At 55.0% G+C, this 22,333-nt stretch overlaps 1 protein-coding gene and 1 long non-coding RNA gene across 14 annotated transcripts in view; both read left to right on the top strand.

Annotated features, from left to right (window-relative positions):
- Positions 1-2,020: 2,020 nt before the first annotated feature.
- Positions 2,021-22,333, top strand: part of CLN8 (CLN8 transmembrane ER and ERGIC protein) — a 30,978-nt gene continuing 10,665 nt past the window's right edge. For 6 of the 13 annotated variants that reach the window (XR_005018158.1, XR_005018159.1, XR_005018161.1 and 3 more), the window contains exons 1-2: positions 2,022-2,133; positions 6,617-7,240. Coding sequence is in view for 6 of the 13 variants with exons in the window: in XM_036838656.1 (XP_036694551.1) it covers positions 6,632-7,240; positions 13,187-13,486 (909 nt within the window). In the remaining 7 variants the exon portion in view is untranslated. The other 7 variants (XM_036838661.1, XM_036838656.1, XM_036838657.1 and 4 more) reach the window with 7 other exon arrangements.
- LOC118887829 lies at positions 15,212-20,451 on the top strand. The gene is made up of 5 exons (XR_005018165.1): positions 15,212-17,490; positions 17,626-17,732; positions 17,847-18,525; positions 19,034-19,125; positions 20,276-20,451. It is a non-coding gene; the product is annotated as an uncharacterized LOC118887829 (long non-coding RNA).

Here is a 22,333-nt window from a genome sequence, read left to right as displayed (position 1 = left end):
GAAGCAGGACAAGTCACAGCCTCACCGACGTAAACCTCAGTTTCCTCATCTAAGACACACGGGTAAGAGCGTCCAAGAGCGTGCCGTGCAGCTGAGGTGGGACTGGACCATTTACAGAAAGGGCTTAGCTTGATGTCACACACACAGTGACCTTGCTGTCGGGCAGGGAGAGGGATGGAGCCGGGAGGAGATGGACCTCGGGAGGCCAGTGGCCAGGCTGGAAACATGGGTGCCTCATTGGGGATGACAGGTTGTGAGCAGGAATCAGGGTGCATTTCATTCAAAGTCTTCTCAGTTCTGCTGGGTTATGTATCACCAGTTATACCTGTAAATTTTGAAAAAAATGATGGTTTTTATCAGGATGCTTTAAAGATAGCAGCAGAAAGACACAATCCTTGAACAAGCTGAGGAATTTACCGCCTGCTTGACTAAGCAGGTCATCACCTGACCCTCCTGAGCCCCAGTTACTCCTTTGAAAGGCGGGCCTGGGCACTACAGAGAAACAGAGAATGAAGGCAGGCACCGTGGAGGTGGTGGCACCGCAAGCATTTACGTCTATTTTCACAGGACACTTAGGACTCGGGGTTTAGCCTCAACCTAGACGAGAATCAGAAAAGCAGCCGAATTTGAGCCCGAATGTAAACCTCCCCAATGCGCTGAATTTTCAAGGGGCGTTGATAATTTAAACACCTATTTCGTCCTCAGAGAAGTCCTAAGAGGTAGCTGAAGCAGTGGTTCTCCGCACCACCTCCCAGGGAAGGGGACAGCACAAAACAAGCGCTAGTCTCAGGGCTGTCAAGCTTTTGACTCAACTCTGTAAAACGACTGCGTGCCTCTCATACAGGAGGCTGGGGGGTAGGTGCAGGGAGGGGAGCGGGACAAAGACGACCCGCGGTGCGATTTCACTTGTTCTTTCCGCAGACGTGCACTGGGCACCAGTGACGTGCCGGCCCGTTCCAGGGCTGGGGATAAAAGACTGACAAGACCACGTTCCCCTCTCATGCGGCTGGCATTTTAGTCAGAGAACACAGAAAATCAACAAATAACTAGAGAAACCCATGAAAGTACAGAAGGCCCAGTGGTGATAAATACCCTAAAGTAAGAAAGGCTGCGGGGTGAGACCATGGGGACACGTGAGCTTCGGGGCGCCCCCGGCCAGGCGGGCGTCCACCTTCACACCCGAGGCCGGGCTCCAGGTTAAGCAGGTTCTCTCAACCTCTCCCAGCTGGCAGGGCTGGAGCCCAGGGCTGTCCGATTTCAAGCCGGAGAGGCTGCGCCAGGTTCTGGGCCCCTCGGCTGCATCTTCTGCGGGCCTCGAGGGCGGGAGGCCGCGGGCGGGGAGGACGCCGGCTGGCGGTTCACACGCCCATCCCACACCCTGCGGGACGCACTCCGCCGACCACAGGCGCCGCCTGCTGAGCAATGCCAGCTGCTGCCCCGTCACAACCAGCGACCCTCGGGCCGCATGCCCAGCCGGCGCCGTGACAGCCCCAGGGCCTAGATGCGGTTCCGGGCGCGGGGCCGGCCTGGGCGGAACTGGGTGGAGGGGAGCCGGGTCCCCTGCCCACAGCCGCACGGAGTAGGGAAGAGAAACTGCACTTGACCCTGCCTCCCGGGCGCCGTGGCCTCGGGCCGGCCTCTGCGCGTGGACCCGGCGGGGCCGCAGGGCTGAGTCAGGGCTGCGCGGCCGAGCGGGCCTTCCGGGGGGCTGGGCTTCGGGGTCACATGGGGGCTCTGCCTGGTCCTGTCCGCGGGCCGGGGCGGTGGGCACAGAGGAGTTGCCGGGCCGCGCCCCTCAGGCGGCCCCAGGACCCAAGCGCGTGTGCAGTCGGCTAGGGCGACCCCTTCCTTGCTCATCACTGTTCGGGAGGAATCGACCTGGGGCGTGAGGGGTGTGTTCGGGGCCGGCTCACTGTAGAGGCGGGAGAGGCGGGGCGCCTCCGACCGCACCCCAGCGGCCTTGGTAGCCTTCCACGACGCGTCCGCGCTGGTGGTACGGCCCGCGGCCCCCCCCCCCCCGTTCCGCGCCTTGGTAGCGACCGGCCGCCGCTAGGCCCCGGCCGCCGCTAGGTCCCGCCCCCCGGGTGCGCATGCGCGGCGACTGCGCCCGGGTCGTGACACAGCCGTGCGCAGGTAGGCGCCCGGCGGGAGCGGGGGTGGGGTCTCCGGGTCCAGTCGGCGTCTCCTTCGGGAGCTGAGAGCCCCCAGTCCTGGCGCGGAGGAGCCCCGCTTTCCCCGCGTGCGGCCCGCGGTGCTTGGCGGCCCTGCCTGGACTGTGGGCGGTGGGGGGGGGTCCGGCTCTCCGTCCTCAGGTGTGCCTGGCAGAGGCTCAGGTCGCCCCATCTGCAGGTGGGTTGGGTGGGGGTCCGGTCGCTCCGTCTGCAGGCGGGGCGGGCAGAGGTCCGGCAGCTCCGCCCGCAGGTGAGCCGGGCGTGGGCTCAGGCCTCGGTTCGGGCCGCGGTGGGAGGGGTGCAGGCGGCCGGCCCGCGGGCAGCGAGCCCGAGAGAGGACCCTGGCAGACGGGCCGAGACCGTCCACGGCGTGCTCGCTGTGAGACTTGTTTATATTTTCTGGATTTTGTTTTTTGAGCGTGTATTTTAATTTTGGAAAAATATGTTTACAGACTGTCGGAGTATAATTCTCAAAATGTTAGAAATGTAATTCCTGAGCAAACAGGGAGCACAGGTGAGGTTAAATCGCTGAGGAAGGACCCGGCGCGGGAAAGAGCCCGCCGGAGGCTGCCACCAGGAATGCTGGTCGGGGCGGGAGCCAGTGGGCCTATCCTCTGGGGGGAGGGGCGTTAGGGCCCCTCATCACCTTATCAGTGTTGCTGGGTTGACCTCACAGACTGAAGTCTGGGCCAGTCCCTGCTGAACGGAACTGCTGTCTCCCCTGGAAAGTCTGGTGACCCTCAGGGGCTTGTGAGCGGTGACCCAGCGCGACATCAAAAAGCGTGCCGTTCCCCTCTTTCTGACCGCATTTCCAAGTTTTGGATCAGGTCAGCCCCTAGTGAACGGAAAGAGCTCACAGATGCTCGGCGCCTGTGTCAGAGCTGCAAAGGCCCTGGTGGCCCGACTCCCGTCCCCGGGTCGGGGCTGCCTGGCCTCTGCAGCACTGGAACCCACCCTCTTGGTAATTTCCTAAATTGCCCGCTTCCGTTCAGTAGAACGGCTGGAACTACCAAATCTTGTAAAGCGAAGAGCAAGATGAGGTTTGTAGGTGGATTTTTTCCCAGAGAAAATGGAGGCCTGTGCAGTCGGGACGGGCTTTCCAGCCCCCAGGAGCCCGTTCCCCCACGGCCGCGGCTCCAGCACCGCTCAGACGCAGGGGCTGCGGGGCGGGGCTCCGAGGACCCTGCACTGGAGGAGCGGGGGTCCTGGCTCTGCGGCTGTGCGGGGACGGGGGCGGCGGCCTCAGGTGCCAGGAAGAAGCCCTCGGGCTGGGCTCGAGGTGAACGGGGTGACCCAGTGCCCCCCCGTGCCGGGACGGGTGAGGGGTGTGGTCGGGGTGGGTGGCTGCCGAGCCCTGGAGCTCTGCCTGCCTCTGGTCTGTGCCGCCTTCCGGAGCAGGGCCTGGCCGCGCCCTGGGGTGCCCCCTAGCCACGGGGCAGCCGGGCCACCGCAGGGCTCCGGGGCGGGGGGGCGCCTGGGTTGCTGCGGACGCCCCACCCAAGGCCTGGCCTCGTCCCCTCATGGCTCAAGTGGGTCACCTACCTCGCCTGTGGGTCCCCAAGACCCAGGGCGGCAGGTTGGACCAGACCAGCCGGCCCGGAAGCTCTGTGGAAGCGGCTGTGTAGGAGGGTGTGTCCGAGGCGGGTTTGAGCAGCGATCCAGATGGGGGAGAGTTGATAGGGTTTGAAGGGGGGCGAGCATTGGGTTTTTATAGGGAGTTGTTTCTGTTTCTCTGATGGCCCTGAGGGTTCCCCCGCCACTGCTCGGTCTCAGCTGAGTATTTCAGTGTCTGACCTTAGCCCGCCTGCATTTCTTTCTGTAGAAAGGCTACTAGAAGGCGTGAGGACCCAGAAGCCGGGCTGAGGTTTCTCCGTGGTGAACTTGAGAGGACGGTGGTTTTTCCTGCGTCTCTGGGGCCTTGGAGCCGGCCTCCTCCTTGGGCCTTGGCCCTGCGCCCTGGCCTCCACCCTGGGCCCGCGCCTCAGAAGCAGGCTTCTCCCGCGTGCCCGGAGCCTGAGGCTGGCGGGCGGCTCTTTGTGCTGTAGCCTCGCTTGTCCACTCTCCGTCCCCTCTCAGGCCCTGCCCCGGCCCTCAGGACCCCACGTCTCCTTGTGCCTCTTGCTGGGAGGAGGAGGAAAAGGGGCTGTTTCAGGCTTTCTCTCCAGGATAATCAGGGTTTGTTGGATTGAGGCACAGAAGAGCCTCTCAGGCCTTCAGGACGCTGCCTGCTTTAGGAAAAAGAAGCCACTAAACCCTCCCTCCTTGGAGTCACAGGATCTTACAGCTGGGGGGACTGGAGTTCATGCCAGTTCAGTGGTTGTGCACCTGCTTAGGGCGCCTGGGCACGTACGAAACACCGAAGCCTGGCCCCGCCCCAGGGCAGCGAAGTCAGGACCTTGGGAGGGGGCCTGGACATCCTCCTCGGTGTGGAAAGGACAGACAGACCTGCAGGTGATCTAATGCACCCGGGCCCAGAGCTCTGGGTCCTGGTCACGGTCCAATCCAAGGCCCCACTGGGTAGCTTCTTGATTTGAGGCAAGTAACTAAACCTGGGCTCTCTTCTGTCCACTGGAAATGTACGACTCCCTATTTAGCAGATTAAACCGCCTAACTGAACGTGCCTGGCACAGAGTAGGTGCTTCATATTAGCACCTGACACCCACTCTGCTGTATTTATGTGTATTTTTCGTTCCTATAGTCAGACACTGGGGTCCTGTTTTCCTAGCTCCTAAATAGAGGAACCAAGATCAGAACCCACTGTTCTGTTCTTTGGTCCCAGTGCCCTGGAGTCCCCCCAGCCTTCGTGAAGGGGCACCTATACCAGCCACTCGCCCTGGGCAGGCTTGAGTCATTGTTTTAGTCAGAGCTCCTCAGAGTCATGGGGACCCTCCCGTTTCAAGGCAGAGGTTCCACAGAAGTTAGGTGCTGGGCCAGGAGCACAGAGATGCAGTCGTGGCAAAATGGGAACTGTTGCCCAGACCGCACGACAGGCTTGTGGAGAGGACCAGGTGAAGTTTCAGGATGAGTCTGTGTTTCAGCAGAGTTTCCGGTTTGTGCAGCTGACCCTTTGCGTGGGGTTAAGTTCTTAAATTTTTTTTTTAAATTTTAATTTAATTTTATTTATTTATTTATTTATTTATGGCTGTGTTGGGTCTTCGTTTCTGTGCGAGGGCTTTCTCCAGTTGCGGCAAGTGGGGGCCAATCTTCATCGCAGTGCGCGGGCCTCTCATTATCGCGGCCTCTCTTGTTGCGGAGCACAGGCTCCAGACGCGCAGGCTCAGTAGTTGTGGCTCACGGGCCTAGTTGCTCCGTGGCATGTGGGATCTTCCCAGACCAGGGCTTGAACCTGTGTCCCCTGCATTGGCAGGCAGATTCTCAACCACTGCGCCACCAGGGAAGCCCAGGGGTTAAGTTCTTGATGATGCGGCTTCCCTTCTGCCCAGCGCTGAGACCCCCTCTCCCCTCCCAGTGTTCGCCCCGCCCCCGCCCCCATCAGCTTCACAGTGCGGGACCAGATGCTTCTGGATTCTGCTATGAGAGGCTCAGTCAGGTGTGGCCACAAGAGGAAAGCATAGCTCACTATGCTCTCGGGTCCTAGAGGCAGGGCCACGCCGGGCACGTGGGGGGTATGGCCAGGGGGTCAGGGGGCAGAGGACAGGACAGAGGGAAGACTGAGGGCGTGGCCTTTACTGGGGTTTCCAGGGGAAAGGCAGGTGGGGTTGGGGGTACACATACGATTGGCTGGTTTTAGTGATTTTTCTGGGCTTTGGGTGACAGGGCTGCCCCGAGCCGCCGGGCACCCCACCCGGGTGTTTCTGGCAGAGAAGTGTCACCTCCTCAGGGGCGGGGCAGGCGGAGGAGGCCGGCCCTGGCCGGGCTGTTGGCATAGGTCACAGGCGGGCTTCTGGCTGGGCCCTTGGCTGGCGGGGGGTTGTCTCTGCCCAGCCAGGCGGGGCTTACGATGTCAGAGCATCACAGTAGACAGAAATATATACACACACACATAGATGTACACACACATACTCCCCTAAGTGCGGAACTTGCTGTCCAGCGCAGGTGAGGGTCCAAGGAGCTCCGGACGGGGCGCTGGCTGGCAGTGTTCCCCCCGTGGGTTCCGGAAGCACATCCTCCTCTAGGTGTGCTCTGTCTGGGGGACTCTGTGGGCTGTCACTGCCACCACGGGGGGCATGCACTGGAGAGTCGGGACCGTGTTTCTTTCCTGCCCCGTCCACGCCCGCCCCTTCCGTCCTTCGTGTCACTTTCTCGTGCTCCTGTCCCACCAGCGGATGTTTTCTTGCTCTGTTTCTGTGTCACTGAATACACATAAGCATGAGGAGAAGAGTTGTTAACATCCGTTTCGTGACGGTGTCTCTGTGGTGCTGGAGCAGCCTTGCGTCCCGGCTCCTTCCAGCCAGCAGAGGGTCAAGGCTCTTTTCTTTGTCCAGGTGGAGGATGGGCGCATGAGGGTCCCGGGGCCGTGGCCTGGCGCAGCGTGTGGACCCCGGCCCAGCCTCTGCGACGTCAGCAGCATGAGCCTCCCGAGCAGCGGGCCAGCGGGCAGCATCTTTGACCTGGACTGCACCTCCGGGCAGGTCCGCTGGGCACTGGTGGCCGCCGGGTGCGCCTTCTACCTGGGCGTCTTTGTGGCCTGCCACCAGCTGTCATCCTCCCTGAACGCCACCTACCGCTCCCTGGGGGCCCGGGAGCAGGTCTTCTGGAACCTGGCGGCCACGCGCGCAGTCTTTGGCATCCAGGGCACCGCGGCGGGGCTACGGGCGCTGCTGCTGGACCCCGTGCTCCAGGCCGACAAAGTGCTCGGCCAGCAGAACTGGTGCTGGTTCCACATCGCCACGGCAACCGGCTTCTTCCTCTTCGAGAACCTCGCGCTCCACGTGTCCAATGCGCTGTTCCGCACGTTCGACGGGTTCCTGGCCGTCCACCACCTCTTCGCCTTCCTCGGGTTTCTGGGCTCCGTGGTCAACCTCCAAGCTGGCCACTACCTGCCCATGATCACGCTGCTCCTGGAGGTGAGCACTCCCTTCACCTGCATCTCCTGGATGCTCCTAAAGGTAGGCGCTTCCCAGACGGCCTGGGGCCCCCGCGGCGTCTGCGCTCCGCAGCAGGAGGGGAGCGGCTAGTGTGGCACCTTCACCCGCTCGATGCCCGTGTTGCTGGTCCCTTGTGGCCTGTGCTGTCACAGCATCACCAGGCTGGATTAGAGTATTACAATCCGTAAGAAGCTCATTTTTGTTGAATTCCATTTTAATCATTTTAAACAACTCTTTTAGGCTTCCTACCCCATCGCAAAAGAAGACTCGGTGGATCGTGTGTCTTACTCAGTAGGCAGTATTTACAAGCCCTGGAAAACATGCTTTTTCTTTGTTTCAAATATTTTTAAAAAAACAATATATGTCTACATACATATCTTTTAAAATTTTTATGTCACATTATGTTATCTTACACCCAACATGAGATCTGCCCTCTTCACAAATCTTTAAGTGTCCAGCACGTTATCGTCAGCTGTAGGCATAGGTGCACAGCAGGCCTCTGGAGCTTATTCGTCTTGTCTGATTGAAACTTCACCCCTGTTGGTCAGTAACTCGCTGCTTCCCCTCCCTCCAGCCCCTGGCAACTGCCATCCACACTTTGATTCTAGGAACTGGACTATTTCAGATGCCTCATATAAGTGGACTCCTGCCATATTTCTCTTCTGTTCCTGGTTTATTTTGCTGAGTGAATGTCCTCAAGGTCCAGCCATGTCATTGCACATTGAAGGGTTTCCTTCTTTTCTCAGGCTGAACAGTTTTCCATTACGTGTGTGAAGCACATCTTCCTTGGGTGTTTCAGTCTTAGTTATTGTGAATGAACGTAGAGGTGCTAATATCTCCTACACAATCTGCTGGCCATTTTTATGTCGTCTTTGGCAAACTGTTCAAGCCTTTAGCCCATTTTTAACTCAGATTCTTTGTTATTTTTTTACTGTTGAGTTGTAGTTCTTTATATATGTTCAAGATTAATCTCTTATTACACATATGGTTGGCAAATATTTTCTCCCACTTGGTAGATTGCCTTTTCAATCTGTTGATTATTTCCTTTGCTGTGAAGCTTTTTAGTTTGATGTTGTCCCAATTGTTTATTTTTGTTTCTGTTGTATGTGTTCTTGGTATCATATTCATGAAATCATTGCCAAAACCAATGCCATGAAACTTTTTCCTTATGTTTTCTTTTAGGAGTTTTGGGTCTTACATTTCCACCTTCAAGTTGATTTTTGTGTAAGGTGTGAGATAAGGGTTCAGTTTCATTCTTTTGCATGTGAATGTCCAGTTTTCCCAGCAACATCGATTTAAGGGACTACCCCTTTCCTGCTGTGAATTTTAGGCACCTTGTTGAAGATCAGTTGGCCATGTCTGTGTGGATGTTTTCTGGGCTCTCGATGCTGTTCCACTGGTCTGTGTGTTTGTCTGTATGGCAGTTCATGCAGTTTTGATTTCTGTAGCTTTGTAATATCGTTTGAAATCAGGAAACGTGGTGCCTCCAGCTTTGTTCTTTTTCTCAAGATTGATTTGGCTATTGGGGTCTTTTGTGGTTTCCTGTGAATTTTAGAAATCTTTTTTGTTAAAAATGCCACTGGGATTTTGGCAGGGGTTGCATTGAACCTGTAGATTGTAAATTACTTTGGTGACCTCCCTAGTGAGTTTTTTTTTGTTTTTTGTTTTATTTTTGGCTGCATTGGGTTTTCGTTGCTGCACGCGGACTTTCTCTAGTTGTGGCGAGTGGGGGCTACTCTTCGTTGTGGTGCACGGGCTTCTTATTGCGGTGGCTTCTCTTGTTGTGGAGCTCGGGCTCTAGATATGCGGGCTCATTAGTTGTGGCTCGCAGGCTCTAGAGTGCAGGCTTAGTAGTTGTGGTACACGGGCTTAGTTGCTCCGCGGCACGTGGGATCTTCCCAGACCCGGGACCAAACCCGTGTCCCCTGCATTGGCAGGCGGATTCTTTTTTTTTTTTTCTTTTTTTAATAAATTTATTTATTTATTTTTGGCTGGGTTGGGTCTTCGTTTCTGTGCAAAGGCTTTCTCCAGTTGCAGTGAGCGGGGGCCACTCTTCATTGTGGTGCGCGGGCCTCTCACTGTCGTGGCCTCTCTTGTTGCGGAGCACAGGCTCCAGACGCGCAGGCTCAGTAGTTGTGGCTCACGGGCTTAGTTGCTCCGTGGCATGTGGGATCTTCCTGGACCAGGGCTCGAACCCATGTCCCCTGCATTGGCAGGCAGATTCTCAACCACTGTGCCACCAGGGAAGCCCAGCAGGCGGATTCTTAACCACTGCACCACCAGGGAGGTCCCCCTAGTGAATATTTTAGTTCAGTTATTGTATTCTTCAGCTCCTTGATTTCTGTTTGGTACTTTTTTTTACATTTCCATCTCTTCGTTGACATTCCACTTGTTCCCACGTGTTCTTTTGACCTCTGCGAGCACCCTTATGACAGATGCCTTTAATTCTGTCGGGTACATCGTGTGACTGCTCTCCGGTAGGGTTTGGAGATTTGTCTCATTCCTTGGTTTGGAGCGTCTTTGCCTGATTCTTCATTTTCCGTGACTCTCTGTTGGTGTCTGTGCATTAGACGAAGCAGACGCCTCTCCCTGGCCTCACGACTGTCCTCACCCAGGAGAAATCCCACCAGTCAGCCTAGCCAGGGCCCTGGAGGTTCTCCATCGACTTTCTCCCTCCCCAGGGAAGGGCAGGCAGCTGTGGCTTCTGTCTGCTTACACGTCCGATCCTGGGCGGGGCAAGGCTGTGTGTCCACCAGCCCAGGCCACCGCCTCCGCCCCTCTGCCAGCTGGACTGTGGGCCAGCGGCCAGGGAGCCCCTCCAAACAGCTGGGGGGCTGGACACGTGGGCCAGCTCCTCCCTCTTCTGCGTGAAGCTGCGAGCCGAGGGTCTCTTCCTGACCCCAGGGTGCTGCCCGGGTCCCTGCCCGCTTTGGCGAGTCTGTCCTGGGTGCAGGGCCCTGTCGATGGGCCCCTGATTCCTCACGACAGAGTTTGTCTGTGAACTGCTGCTCAGCCAGGCCTCCTCCTGGTGCCCCTCATGCATCAGGCGCCCGGGCGGGAGTCTCCGGAAGCTCCTCCCCAGGTGGGGTGGGCCCACTGCTCAGGAAGAAGACAGACCCCAGCTGTGGGGCGGCCACCAGAGGGAGGCACTTTGTTTGGGGTTTTTTTCTGTTTTCTCTAAAGTGTTCGGGTGCTGTTCGTTCAGGATGGAAAAGGGTGGCCCCAGAACCCACTTCTTCCCGCTCGCCGTGTTCACCACGCGGCCCGGGACCCCATGGCAAAGCTGTCCCCTTGGCTAAGACAGCTCAGGGCCCGTGTGCCTACACAGACATGGTCTTGGTCTAGTTCAGATACTACTGAACCTTGTGAGTAAACGCCGTGTAAAACGTTGAAATCCTTATAAGCTTTTCATAAAGCTGCCGAGTTCTTGCTTGGTTGGGCATCAGGGTCCAGGAATCCTCACCATCGGGGTCTGATTTGATGAGATACAGACGGATGTCAGGACCAGGTGTCACCACTAATTTAACGTAGTTTACACCCCAAACGGGCTCATGCTTCCATTTCCTCCTCCAATTTGATTCTGAAATGTTGTTTAGAAATAATAATAAATGAATTACACATTCAAACATCTAAACATGATTCATCCACGGAGACACTAGTCTAGATGCAAACGACATGGTATAAAAAACAGTCAATTTATGTGTAAGTAAGTATACACCAGGAACACTACCTGCTGGAACCCCAGCTATACAAAGTAACCTTTGCACGGTTAAGTCTCACTTTGTTACTGACCCTGCTTTTCTCAAAGCATTTGGTGATGTTGAACCCAAAAATTTCAGTGTCTGAGTAGGACCAAAAATGCTCAGTTCTCAAGCTTGGAGTTTTCTAAACTTAATGTAATTACTGTATGAGTAGAAGTTCATGCTTCTGGTATGAATATTAGGAATTTAGGATGACTGCTTTTAGTAAGTGGGGAAGATAATAGAAAGGAGTACATCTTGTGAACTTTGAAGGAAGCGGCAAGTGGAAAGAAGACAGCCAGTGCCTGCAAGGTTGGAAGGGTGAGCGGTGCCCCGGCCCCCAAGCACATGTAGCTCACTGCAGTTAGTATGTTCACCCCGAGACACGCTTATTAGCTCACCTTCCCACTCTACAGTTTGTACATTTAACGTCCTTCAGGCCAGAGCAAAGGCTAAATCTTTCCCACGTGAGGAATCTGTCATTGAGAACCTCAAACCTCAAGTGTTTTTGCGTTTGAGAAACATTGTTTTTTTGTCTAATTGTACAGTTCAAGGAATTTTACTTGTATAAGTCATGATTCTAGCATAACGTGGAGAATGCCTACCCATGCAATGAGTATAAAACTATTTCTGTAAAACTGTTTTTTTTCCCTAGTACTCTATGGTTTTCTTCTCCTTTTAAGCATTGATATTTAGTCCATTTTGAAAGTATGTTTAAGTAAGATCCAACTGGATTTTCCCAGGAGGTGAGCAAGAATCCTGATGTAGTTACACTATCCATCCTTTCCCTGGGGGTTCGAAATGCCGCCCAGTGCCAACTCACCATGTATCTTACTCATTTCTGCATTTTGCATTGTTTATCTGTTTTTTGCACTCTTATTTCTGAAGCATCATTGTATCTCATTATTTGCTGAGGCACCTTCAGCCCTCCTTGCTCTTGTGCGTTTACTCCACTGCATGAGTGGCGTTACTTAAAGTTGTTACAAGTTGATAAAAAATACTGATGTATTCTCTTATTTGGACTAAATCTGTGGATGCATTCAAGGAGGGAAGATGTAACATCTTCTGAGTGTTTTCCATCCAAGAACATAACGTGCCTCGTTTCATCCAAGACTTCTTTTAAGTCTCTCTGCAGTGATGGTCTCGTTCCCAGAAGCAGGGGAAATGTATATAAAAAAATTGAAGAAGTGAGGTCCGTCATCTCCTTCGTTTGCTTGCTTCCCTGCCTTGCAGACCTCTGGGTCGCCCAGAGGCGGATCATCCAGGCAGGAGGTTGGGTTCTTTTTGCAGGATGTTAGTCCCCCGACCAGGGATTGAACCCGCGCCCTCGGCAGTGAGAGCGCAGAGTCCTAACCACCGGGCCGCCAGGGAATTCCCCTTTCTTTCTCTTTTAAAATGTGGTCACTCCAGAGGTCAGTTGCCGTGTCCCCCTGTGGCTCCGCAGGTGCGGCCGCAGTGAGGCCGTGCCCATTCCCAGCGTCACCGGGCTGCTGCCTGGCGAGGCGTCGCCGCCTTCCCGGCCCCTCCCCCGCTAACCCCCTTTCCTCCTGCAAGGGCCAGACATGCCCCTACCCTGGGGAGGCGGTGTCGGGGCGGGGAGCTGCCCAGGAGGACGCTCCAGCCTGGGCAGAGCGCAGCGGGGAGAGGCCGGTGTGCACAAGCTCATGGGTCTGAGGTGTGTGGGCTGCCCTGGTACCTCCTGTCCTGGTGCCGGGCTGTCCAGGTGCTGACGTCCCCGCCACAGTGTCCCACCTCTGTGCCCACAGTCTGCTGTATAGCGTTTTCAAGTTCCCTGTTTGGTTTTAGCTACAGCTAGTTTTAATGTGAATTTAGAATAATTTTAAGGCAAGTCCATTTGGGCTTGTGTCCAAGGGCTACTGGGGTAAAAATGCCGAAAAGCAAAGAAGTGAGGACACACATGTCATCCTGAGCTTGTCTCCTCTGAGAGCGTTTGCCCCCGGGGCCCGGGGAGCCTGGTTGGACACGCCCGGCGTGTCTTCCGGCTTCACTGGGTCAGTGTTGCTTAGTTGTTCGATGTGTGCACGGTCAAGGGAGGAAGCGCCAGAGGTGAGCTTGGAAGGGAGTGGACTTTCCTTCCGGGGGCGCGGGCGGGCAGGAGGCGCCGCGCTGCGTGGGTCTGCGGGCGGCTGGGCGGGGCCGGGAGGGGGCGGGGACACCCTGGCGCCGCGGAGCCGAGTCCGGCGCCCTGACCCCGCTCTGCCCGCAGGCCGGCTGTGCGGACTCGCTGCTCTGGAGGCTGAACCAGTGGCTGATGGTCCACCTCTTCCACTGCCGCATGGTCCTCACCTACCACATGTGGTGGGTGTGCCTGGGCCACTGGGACAGCCTGGCCCGCAGCCTCTTCCCGCCGCACTGGGCGCTCTTCGTGGTCGGGCTGGGCCTCCTCACGGTCCTCCTCAACCCCTACTGGACCCGCAAGAAGACGCAGCAGCTGCTCAACCCCGTGGACTGGAACTTCGCGCCCGGCCGCCCCAACGGGCCGGCGCCGCCCAAGAAGACGAGGTAGCGGCCTCGGCCCGGACTGTCCCCGCGGCGCTGGCCCCAGGCCGCGTGAGTACTGACTTCCACGTGGCGCCGAGTACCTGCACCTGGGCGCGCCTCGGAGACAGAGTCCCGCCGTGGTGACGTCCCGGCCCGATGTGCTCATTCCCGCGAGCTTGGCCTGTCTGCGCCGTCGCCCCAAGGAGGGCCCGCGTGGACGGGTCGCACTAAAGCGTGTGTGCGTCTTACTCAACAGCCCCGTTCTTTTTAGTTGGAGAGAACTGCCCCAAGAGAACATAATCCGGTCCCTTACCCTGTTGACATTCCCAGGGCTGAGATGTAAGCCGCGTCTCGGCAGCGCCATCTCGTGGCGAGCGCGGGGCATCGGCCTGGCTTGCGGCTGGGGGCAGCGGAGGGGTCTTCTCACCAGGGAAGCTTGTCCGGCGAAGAGTTTTGTTTCCGTTTTGTGTTTCTCTGTTGACACATTAAGAGAGGTGTTAGTAATCAGATTTGTCTAGATTTTAGAGCTGTTTTTAACTAAGTTTCCAACAGGTGCCCCGCCAGACCCTAACCCCCTGGTTGGGGGGCAGTGGTCGGGCAGAGGTCACTCTCCCTGCAAGCAGTGGGTGGACCTGGCCCCTTGGAGTGCCCGGCTGCAGGGCCCCCTCCTCACCTCCCGGTGACGAGCCCGGGCCCCACCTTCACTGTGTTGGGCCTGGGTGGAATCTACACGCCGACCCACAGTTTTATTGACGAATACATACTGACATTTTATTCTTGCCATGAGTGGGCAATTAAAATGAAAAGCTCGTATTTACTGACAGTGCCCTTGAACTGTTTTTGAAAAACACATTTATTGGTCTTGAAAATCATGTGTGCCTTGTGCTTGGTCTGTAACACGGCCCCTCGGAAGGGTGTGTGCTGATTTCTGGTACTGTGACTTGACTGTATGTAGGTCAGGAGATGTGATCCCTGCTTGTGTCATTTTGATAAGCGTTTTAATCCTAGAAACATCCAGCAAACCGTGTCCCTGCTGAGACTCCTCTCTCCCTCGCTGAAGACCCTGGGCACCCGCTGCCCGCTCTCCTGTCCGCAAGCGGGGGGAGCCGAGCTGGCTGTGTTTCCAGCCAGTCAGAACTTTAATAAAGTAACCGATGTTTACAGAATGCGAAAGCATGTCCGTTCTTATCTCTCAACACTGTTCACATTGCTGTGGAGGTTTTCTATCTCGGTGATACAACTGTGATGATAAATCTTCACGTGCTCAAGGTTTGAACTCAGTTTAAGGTATAAAATATTTAATTTTTACGTGACCCTCACTGGGAATTTGACTTTCCCCGGGTTCAGTCTCTACATCCTTCATCTCAGTGAAGGTGCTTTTGGCTCCATCCCGACCCGACTTCCCGTGAGGACCACAAAGGCAGGGGCGTTTGGTCAGAAAGGGCCTTTTGAAGCTTGTGATCCAGCATCCAGGCACCTTCGCTGCCCAAACAGGTGCTGCCTTCCGGGCTGTGGGTGCTTTGCGGGCTCCGCCCAGCCCGTGCACGGACAAGGCCATAGAGAGAGAGATGTCGGGGGCCGTGCAGGGGGGCGTCGGCCCCTGGCCCTCCTCAGACCCCGTCTCTCCGATCGCTGCGGCTCCGCCAGCCGTCCCTGCTGTGGACCCTTGGGCTTTCCCAGGCGCCGCGCTGGAGACGGAGGGCTCCTCAGTTTCTGGCACGAACAGTTCTGGGAAGTAGGCACCGTCGATCCCATTTAGAGCTGGGGCCTGAGGCTACGAGGTGGCGCAGGCGGTCAGTGGCCACGCCCTGACTTTAAAGCCGAGGCCCGTAGACCGCGTCTACAAGCACAGAAAGCAAGCGGCAGGCCCCGGCTGACCCCGGACACCAGACCCAGCTGCATCCGCGTACGCAGAGCACTGGAGTGGCCGTGTCTGTCTGTCCGGGTACCGCAGCTCCGCGGGACAGATGCCCGGCCGCTGGTGAGTGAGGCCGCGGTGTCGTCAGCGGGCAGGTACGGGGTCCACCGGGAAGGGCAGCTTAGGAAGTTAGGAAGTGGGAGCAGCAACCTGGCTCTGGCACCTGGAAGGCCGGGGCTGCGGGCGACTCTCCCGGTGCAGAGCTGGGGTCTCCGGGTTGGGTGAGAGGCTGGGCGCCCTGCGGGGGTCAGGCAGCCTTGTCTGCAGCACCGGTGTCTGCGTCAGGGCTGGTCAGGTGATGGGATGATGGGCTGGAGTGGCTGTTACGTACTTCAGAGTGTTTAAAGCAGCAGAGCAGGGGACCTGTCTCCTCTCCCTCCTGCACCGGCAGCGTGCACACATCCTGGTTCCCCCAGGCCAGGGGTGCGGCCGGGGGCTGGGGCGGGGCAGCTGCCCTCGGATCGGAGCACTGCGGGGGCGGCTCCAGCAGGCGCCCTCAGGGCCCTCCCTCCTCAGGTCCTGGGCTCACCGTGATCTGTCCCTTCGGGACGGAGTTCCCCGCGTGGCCGGCTGGAGCCCCGCGCTGGGGGCAGCGGCCACAGGAGGAGGGGACTGGATGCCAGGTGAGTCAGTGCCCCCGAAGGTCAGACTCATTTCTAGTTGTGAGAGTGAGGTTGACACCCAAAATAAACCCCCGAGTGATGCCCACCCTTTCATGGATGCATGTGGATGTTTTCAGTTTACCTGTATCTTTACTAAATTTCTGCTCTAATGGGAGAGTTTATTAATTTAATGTTTCTCTTTTTAAATAAATCTTCCCCTTTTTCAGTAACTAGACTATACGGTGTACACGTTGTCTTGCCAGGTCATGTTTAGTGAAGTGAAAAACTCAGAAATCTGTTTTCTTCCTCTGATGGCTGGGAACGCAGAGTGCTCTGGAGCGGAGCCCGCCCGTCCGGGGCCTGCAGCCCTCCCCGCAGCCCGGCCGAGCCCAGCTACGCAGAGCAAGGAAGCTGCACCGTGACACCCCGTCCCACACGACGGGAAGGGCCGCGGGAGCCGCTTTGACTTTCTGCCCGGGGGGCCCACGGTGAGGACTCACTCCTCTCTCACTGTGTGTGTGTGTGTGTATTTCCCTCTTACTGTCGTGCGGTTTCAGTGTCAGGTGCCGGCCTGTGCAGGCCTGGGTGTCACGCTCTGTGCGTCTGTGTACCCTCCCCCCGCCCCCCCAATTCACGTGCTGGCATCCTGACCCCCAGCGCGACGGTGTCAGGAGGTGGCACGAGGGGCAGGTGACTAGGTCGTGAGGGTGTGGTCCCCTGATGGGATCAGTGCCCGGACAGGATGCGGAAGGAGAGGTCCCCCCCCTTCCCCCTCCCAGGTGAGGCTGCGCCGAATCTGCCTCCACTGTGACCCTGCTCCCAGCCTGCAGGTCTGCGGTGACCTGCTGAATGAAGCAGCCGGGGCTGAGTCACTGGGTCCCCGTGACCTCAGCCTTTTCTCCCTGCGGCCCCCAACCCCCCAAGTCAGAAGTTTCCCAAAATTAACCCAGCGTTAAAATCCTCGGTTATTAAAGAAAGGTGTTAAAGGTCAAGTCTTCTAATCTGGAAGTGCCCTGTTGACATTTTATGTAGAAAATTTTTACTTTGTAACCTTCATAATATTTACTTGTTGTACTTCAAACAAAACCACAGTTGGAAGGGGACACATTTCAGCCAGTTTCTTTGGTTTGTATCGAGATCACCCTCAGCTCTTTTCCAAGAAATATGGAGCCTATTTGGTCCACCCCAAAGACTTTATTTCTGCACACGACAGACCAAGAGCCAGGAACGTTGGCGCCATCACAGATTTTGTGCAGAAAGCCAAGCTTCAGAAAGTTCAAGGCCAGCCACGCCAGGACTCTCATTTTCCATCTTCCAGTAATTGCTTGATTGTCTCAAGATGAAACATGTATTCACTTAAAAAAAAAAAAACTCAGAAAAACACCGCATTCACTGAAAATGATGGTTTACACTTTAATTTGGAGCCAGTTACCCAACCGTGGGTTAACCTTCGTCAGTTCGTCCTTTGCCGGCTGGGTGTTCAGCCCCCTCGCCCCTCAGCGCCCCCAGGTATGAGGTGGGCTTGGGCGGGCGGGAGGGGTCCTGGGGGTGCATGTCTTCTGCCAAGGAGGGTAAGCCTGGAGCAGGAAGCCATCACCCCTTCCTGCGTCCTTTCTGCCTAACACGCAGTTTTGACGCCCACAGGTTCCCCCGCCCTTGTCACGGGGACAGGCCTGAGGCCCGGGAAGCAGGTGTCCCCGGGGGCATCTCTGCGCTGCTGCTCAGCCCGGCCGCCCCGGATCGCCTGTCAGGTGAGAAGGACTTTCTGCCCTGGAGCCCCCACCCCCACAGGAGGACCACTTACAGAAACGCGAACCTTGAACGTTTTCATCCCACCGTGCTCATGGTCTTTCATTTGGGTTCAGATGAACAGCCCGTGACAGTTAGCCCTCATGAGAGGATGTTTCCAGTCTGAAGCCGCTGACCTTTTTCAAAATCATCTTCGTTGACGGAGGGGAGACAGTGGCGGCGCGGGACTCAGCACCCTTCTCAGAAGCCGAGACCCCAGAAGTGTGCTCTTCGTTCCATTTTATGTTTATCTTCCAACTTTTTATTTTGAACTAATTTCAAACTTAGAAAAAGGTTGGGAAAATAGTAAATACAGACAAACAAAACCCCATACACCCCTTACCTGGGTTTACCGATTCTTACCATTTTGCCACACGTGTTTCACCCGTCTTCCCCCTGTCCCGTTACCCCTCGATGCTGCGTGCGTGAGCCTAAGAGGGAGGACGTTCTCCTAAGTAACCTCAGTTGGTATCAGCCAGAGAAACGGCACAGCCTGCACTTTGGTCTGACGTGCAGCCAGGTTCTTAGCTGGATGACCGCCCCCCGTCCATCGTCCCTGTCCTCGTTCTCCTGGCCTGGACGCAGCCCGGGACCCCTGCGGCCTTCGGGTGTCACGTCCCTCGGCCTTAGTCTTTGACAGCCTGGGTATGTCGGAGGAATAGCAGCCAGCTGTGCGGCGGAAGCCCCCGCAGGGTGGGCGGGGCGGGAGCTCTGTCGGGACTGGACTCAGGGACACGTCTTTGGCTGGAGAACCAGGTAAGCGTTGCTGTCCTCCTCGGGCCTTAGGCCCCGAGGCGTCTGTGTGTGAAACTCCGTGGCCGATCGCACTGTTGTCTGGTTCTCGCTGGACAGTTGTCATCGTCCCTCTCGTCATTAACGAGGAACGTGTGGGGAGGCGGTGACACCGAAGGTCCCGCGTCTCCACGGAGCCGCCTCCTGCCCCAGGTTTACCGTCCGCTCACAAACCCACTCTTCCTGCAATGCTCGCGGACTGTCAACTTCCCGAGTCCATCGTTCCTCCCACGTTGATTAGCCACGTTCTGTCGTAAATAGAATCTTCCCACTTTTAATTTATTATCCGTACGGGTTCATGGGTTCTCTATTCCGTAGCTTCGTTCTGTGCACAGTAGGTTGCAGGTTATGTGTAACTCCCTGTTGTCCTTATACGTTGTCCCTGCTTCGCTAGGGGAGTTCACGCTGCCCCCAGCGTCCTTCTTTACACCCGTCATTGTTTTTGATCACCTCCCCGTTTTCTATGCGACAGGATGCCCTTGCGCTGTGTTTCCCTGTGCTGGATTCACCCGTCTCTCCGAGGGCCTGGTTCTTCCGTGAGGAATGGTGTCTGGAAATCGGGAGGTAAGCGTGCCACGTGCTCATCGCCAGCGGGTGGTCACGGCCTCTAGGCCCTTCCCCTCGCCCGCCCATCCTGTCCTGCCCTGCAGGGACTCTGGCTACAGTACCAGTGAGGTCACACACGGGTCACACGTCCATATGTGCACACAGGTGCAGAACTGCCACCCGTGGACAGAATCCAACAACCGAGAAGAGTTTGCAGGATTGTCTTCTTTATTCCGAGGGTATACAGTCACAGTGCTCTGTGTTCAGTTACTTACCCTCCTTCTTGCCCACCTTGCCTTCAGGTGATCATGTTATTAGAGAGACAGTCCTGTGCACTTGTTTCTGTTTGCATTCAGTGTTAGGGTTTTCTCCAATTCTTGTTAATCTGATTGTATTTTTCGCACACGTAGAATATTATCCAAAAGTCAAAACTGTTCAAAACAGTTTTGTGCTTAGAGAAATGTCACTGCCTTCTCTGTTCCCTCCGTCCTGTTCTCTTCACTCCTCGTGACAGATTTCATTCATGTTAACAGCTCTCTTGAACTATGATTCACATACCATCCAATTCATCCATTTATAAAGTGTACAGTGTGGGGAAAATAGTCAATAATTATGTAGCATCCTTGTGTGGTGACAGACGGTAACTGGACTTACCCTGGTGATCCGTTTGTAATGTATAGAAATAATCACTGTTGTATAATAGGAACAAACATAGTGTTGGAAGTCAGTTATACTTCAAAAACAAACAAACTTATAGAAAATGAGATCAGACTTGTGGTCACCGGAAGTGGGCGGGTGGGGAGAGGGAACTGGATGAAGGGGTACAAAAGGTACAAGACGAATAAATACTAGGGATGTGATGTCCAACATGATAAATACAATCAACACGGCTGCGTGTTATACCTGAAAGTTGCTAAGAGATTAAATCCTAGGCATCTTTGTCAAGAGGGAAAAATTTTTTTTTTTTTTGCCACGCAAGTTTTTTAAAGTCAAATCGATGAGTCTCTCATTACATCTGGATTTTGAATCATAGCTAGAAAACCTTCCTCTCCACCCAGGGTATGGAGGAATTGTGTAACCTAATTTTTCCCCATTTCAATCTCTGGTCCATTTAGATTTTATTCTTGCAGGTAGCGTGAAGAATGGATCTAATTTTGTCTTTTTCCAGATGGCCGTCCAGCTGCCCCAACACCACGTGATAAAAAGTCCGTCTTCTATACTGATTTGAGATGCCACTCCTCTTGTGCTGGATTTTCCTGGGCGCGTGGCTCCGTCTCTAGTCTTGGCGTCCTCTCCCGTTGGTCATCGTTGGTCAGTCCAGCAGTTTTTCCATCATAGAGACGCTGTGGGTTGTTTTAGTGTTTTCTAGCTATTTTTGTGTATTTTTCCAAATGAACTGTAATATCATACAGTTCTGTTGAACTGCAAAAAAAAAAAAAGGGTTATTGGTCTTCTGTTGAGATCCCATTAATTTCGCAGTAACTTGGAGGCGTCTGACATCTTGGTGGCGCAGAGGCACCTGTCCCGGGACAAGGAAAGCCTTCCCACTTGTTCATGTCTGCTCTTCCCATCACCAACACTGCGTAGCCAACCGCCCACAACTCGGTGGATTGAAACACCTGCCGCTTCTCGGTCAGGAGTCACGGGTGATTGGCTGGGCCCTGCTCTGTTCTATGCGGTCACCCAGCCACCCTGCAGGGCCTGGGGCAGCTTCGCCACCCGAGGGAGGGCTGCTCCCGTGAGGGCCTCTCCTCCACATGGCCTCAGGCCTTTCCCGCGGCAGCTGCGCAAGTTCAGAGGACTTGCGGCTTCTCAGGCTCATGGTGCAGAGACAGGAGGCGAGGCTGCCAGTCCCATCCTGCCCGAAACTCTCAAGCGTCCTTCCTGCCACATTCTGTTGTCACAAAGCAGACCCAGACCCAAGGGCAGGCAGGCATGAGACCCTGAGCTCAGCGATAGCCAGGCCGGAGGGTTCGCGGCCAGCTTCAGTCTGACATGTCCGCTTTTGTGTGTCCAGGATGTTTCAAGTTTCTCCTAATGCAGGTTTTGCACACTTCTTGGCTGGTGTACTCCTAAGCTGCTTATTGCTTTTCTTGCTATTGTGAAAGGGCTTTTCTCTCCCATTGTATTTGCTTATAATTTTTGTATATGAAGGTTACTGCTTTTTGCATGTCAATTTATATCCTGCCAGCTTGCTGAATTTTTTTTTTTTTTTTTAGTTAGTTTTGTCGTTGGTTATCTGGATTTTCCAAGCATAATACCATCCTGTGTATAGAGATGCTTTTACTGCTTTTCCAGTTGTTAGGCCCATCTTTGTTTTTTCTTGTCTAGTTATATTGGCAAATACCCAACAGGATGTTAAACAGCAGAGATAGTGAGTAAAGTCCTTGCAGACACCTCTGTATCCCCTTCTGGGAACCTGTGCCTTTAGGGTATTTTCGTGATAAGAAGTATTCATCTGTTCAGATTATCTGAAGTGCTTTTGTTAAGAATGGGTGTTGAATTTTGTTAAATTTTTTTTCCAGCATCTTGGAGGTAATCATGCAGCTTTCCATCTCAGACCTATTAAGATGGTATTGATAGATTTCCCGTATCAAACCACCCTGTGTTCCTGTACAAATCTCACTTGGTTGTTGACTTCTGCTTTTTTTTTTAAGTTATTTTTGGCTGTGCTGGGTCTTCATTGCTGCACGCAGGCTTTCTCTAGTTGTGGCGAGCGGGGGCTACTCTTCGTTGCGGTGCGCGGGCTTCTCATTGCGGTGGCTTCTCTTGTTGCAGAGCACGGGATCTAGGCGTGCGGGCTCAGTAGTTGTGGCTCATGGGCTTAGTTGCTCCACGGCATGTGGGATCTTCCCGGACCAGGGCTTGAACCTGTGTCCCCCGCATTGGCAGGCCAGATTCTTAACCACTGCACCACCACGGAAGTAGACTTTTGCTTTCTTAATGTGGTATGAGAGTCCGCTTTACTTGCTAATATTTTATTTGAAACTTTACGTAGTATTTTATTTGAATTTTACAAGTTCATAAATGATATTGGTCTAAAATTTTCTTTTGTGTGTGAGGGCTCTCTGAATCAGTTTTAGGTATGTTATGCTTGCTTGATAAAAAAAATTGAAATCTATTCTCTGAAATAATTTCGTATTGGAGCTATTGGAACTGTAAAAGTTTGGTGGAACTCTCTATTTTGAAACCGCCTGGGCTTGGTCCTTTTTTTGTGGGGTAGTTC

The sequence above is a fragment of the Balaenoptera musculus genome, chromosome 21 (assembly GCF_009873245.2).
Source record: "Balaenoptera musculus isolate JJ_BM4_2016_0621 chromosome 21, mBalMus1.pri.v3, whole genome shotgun sequence".
Classification (NCBI taxonomy): Eukaryota; Metazoa; Chordata; class Mammalia; order Artiodactyla; family Balaenopteridae; genus Balaenoptera; species Balaenoptera musculus.
Note: the sequence above shows the minus strand (reverse complement) of the source record. Positions and strands in the feature narration are given on the sequence as shown.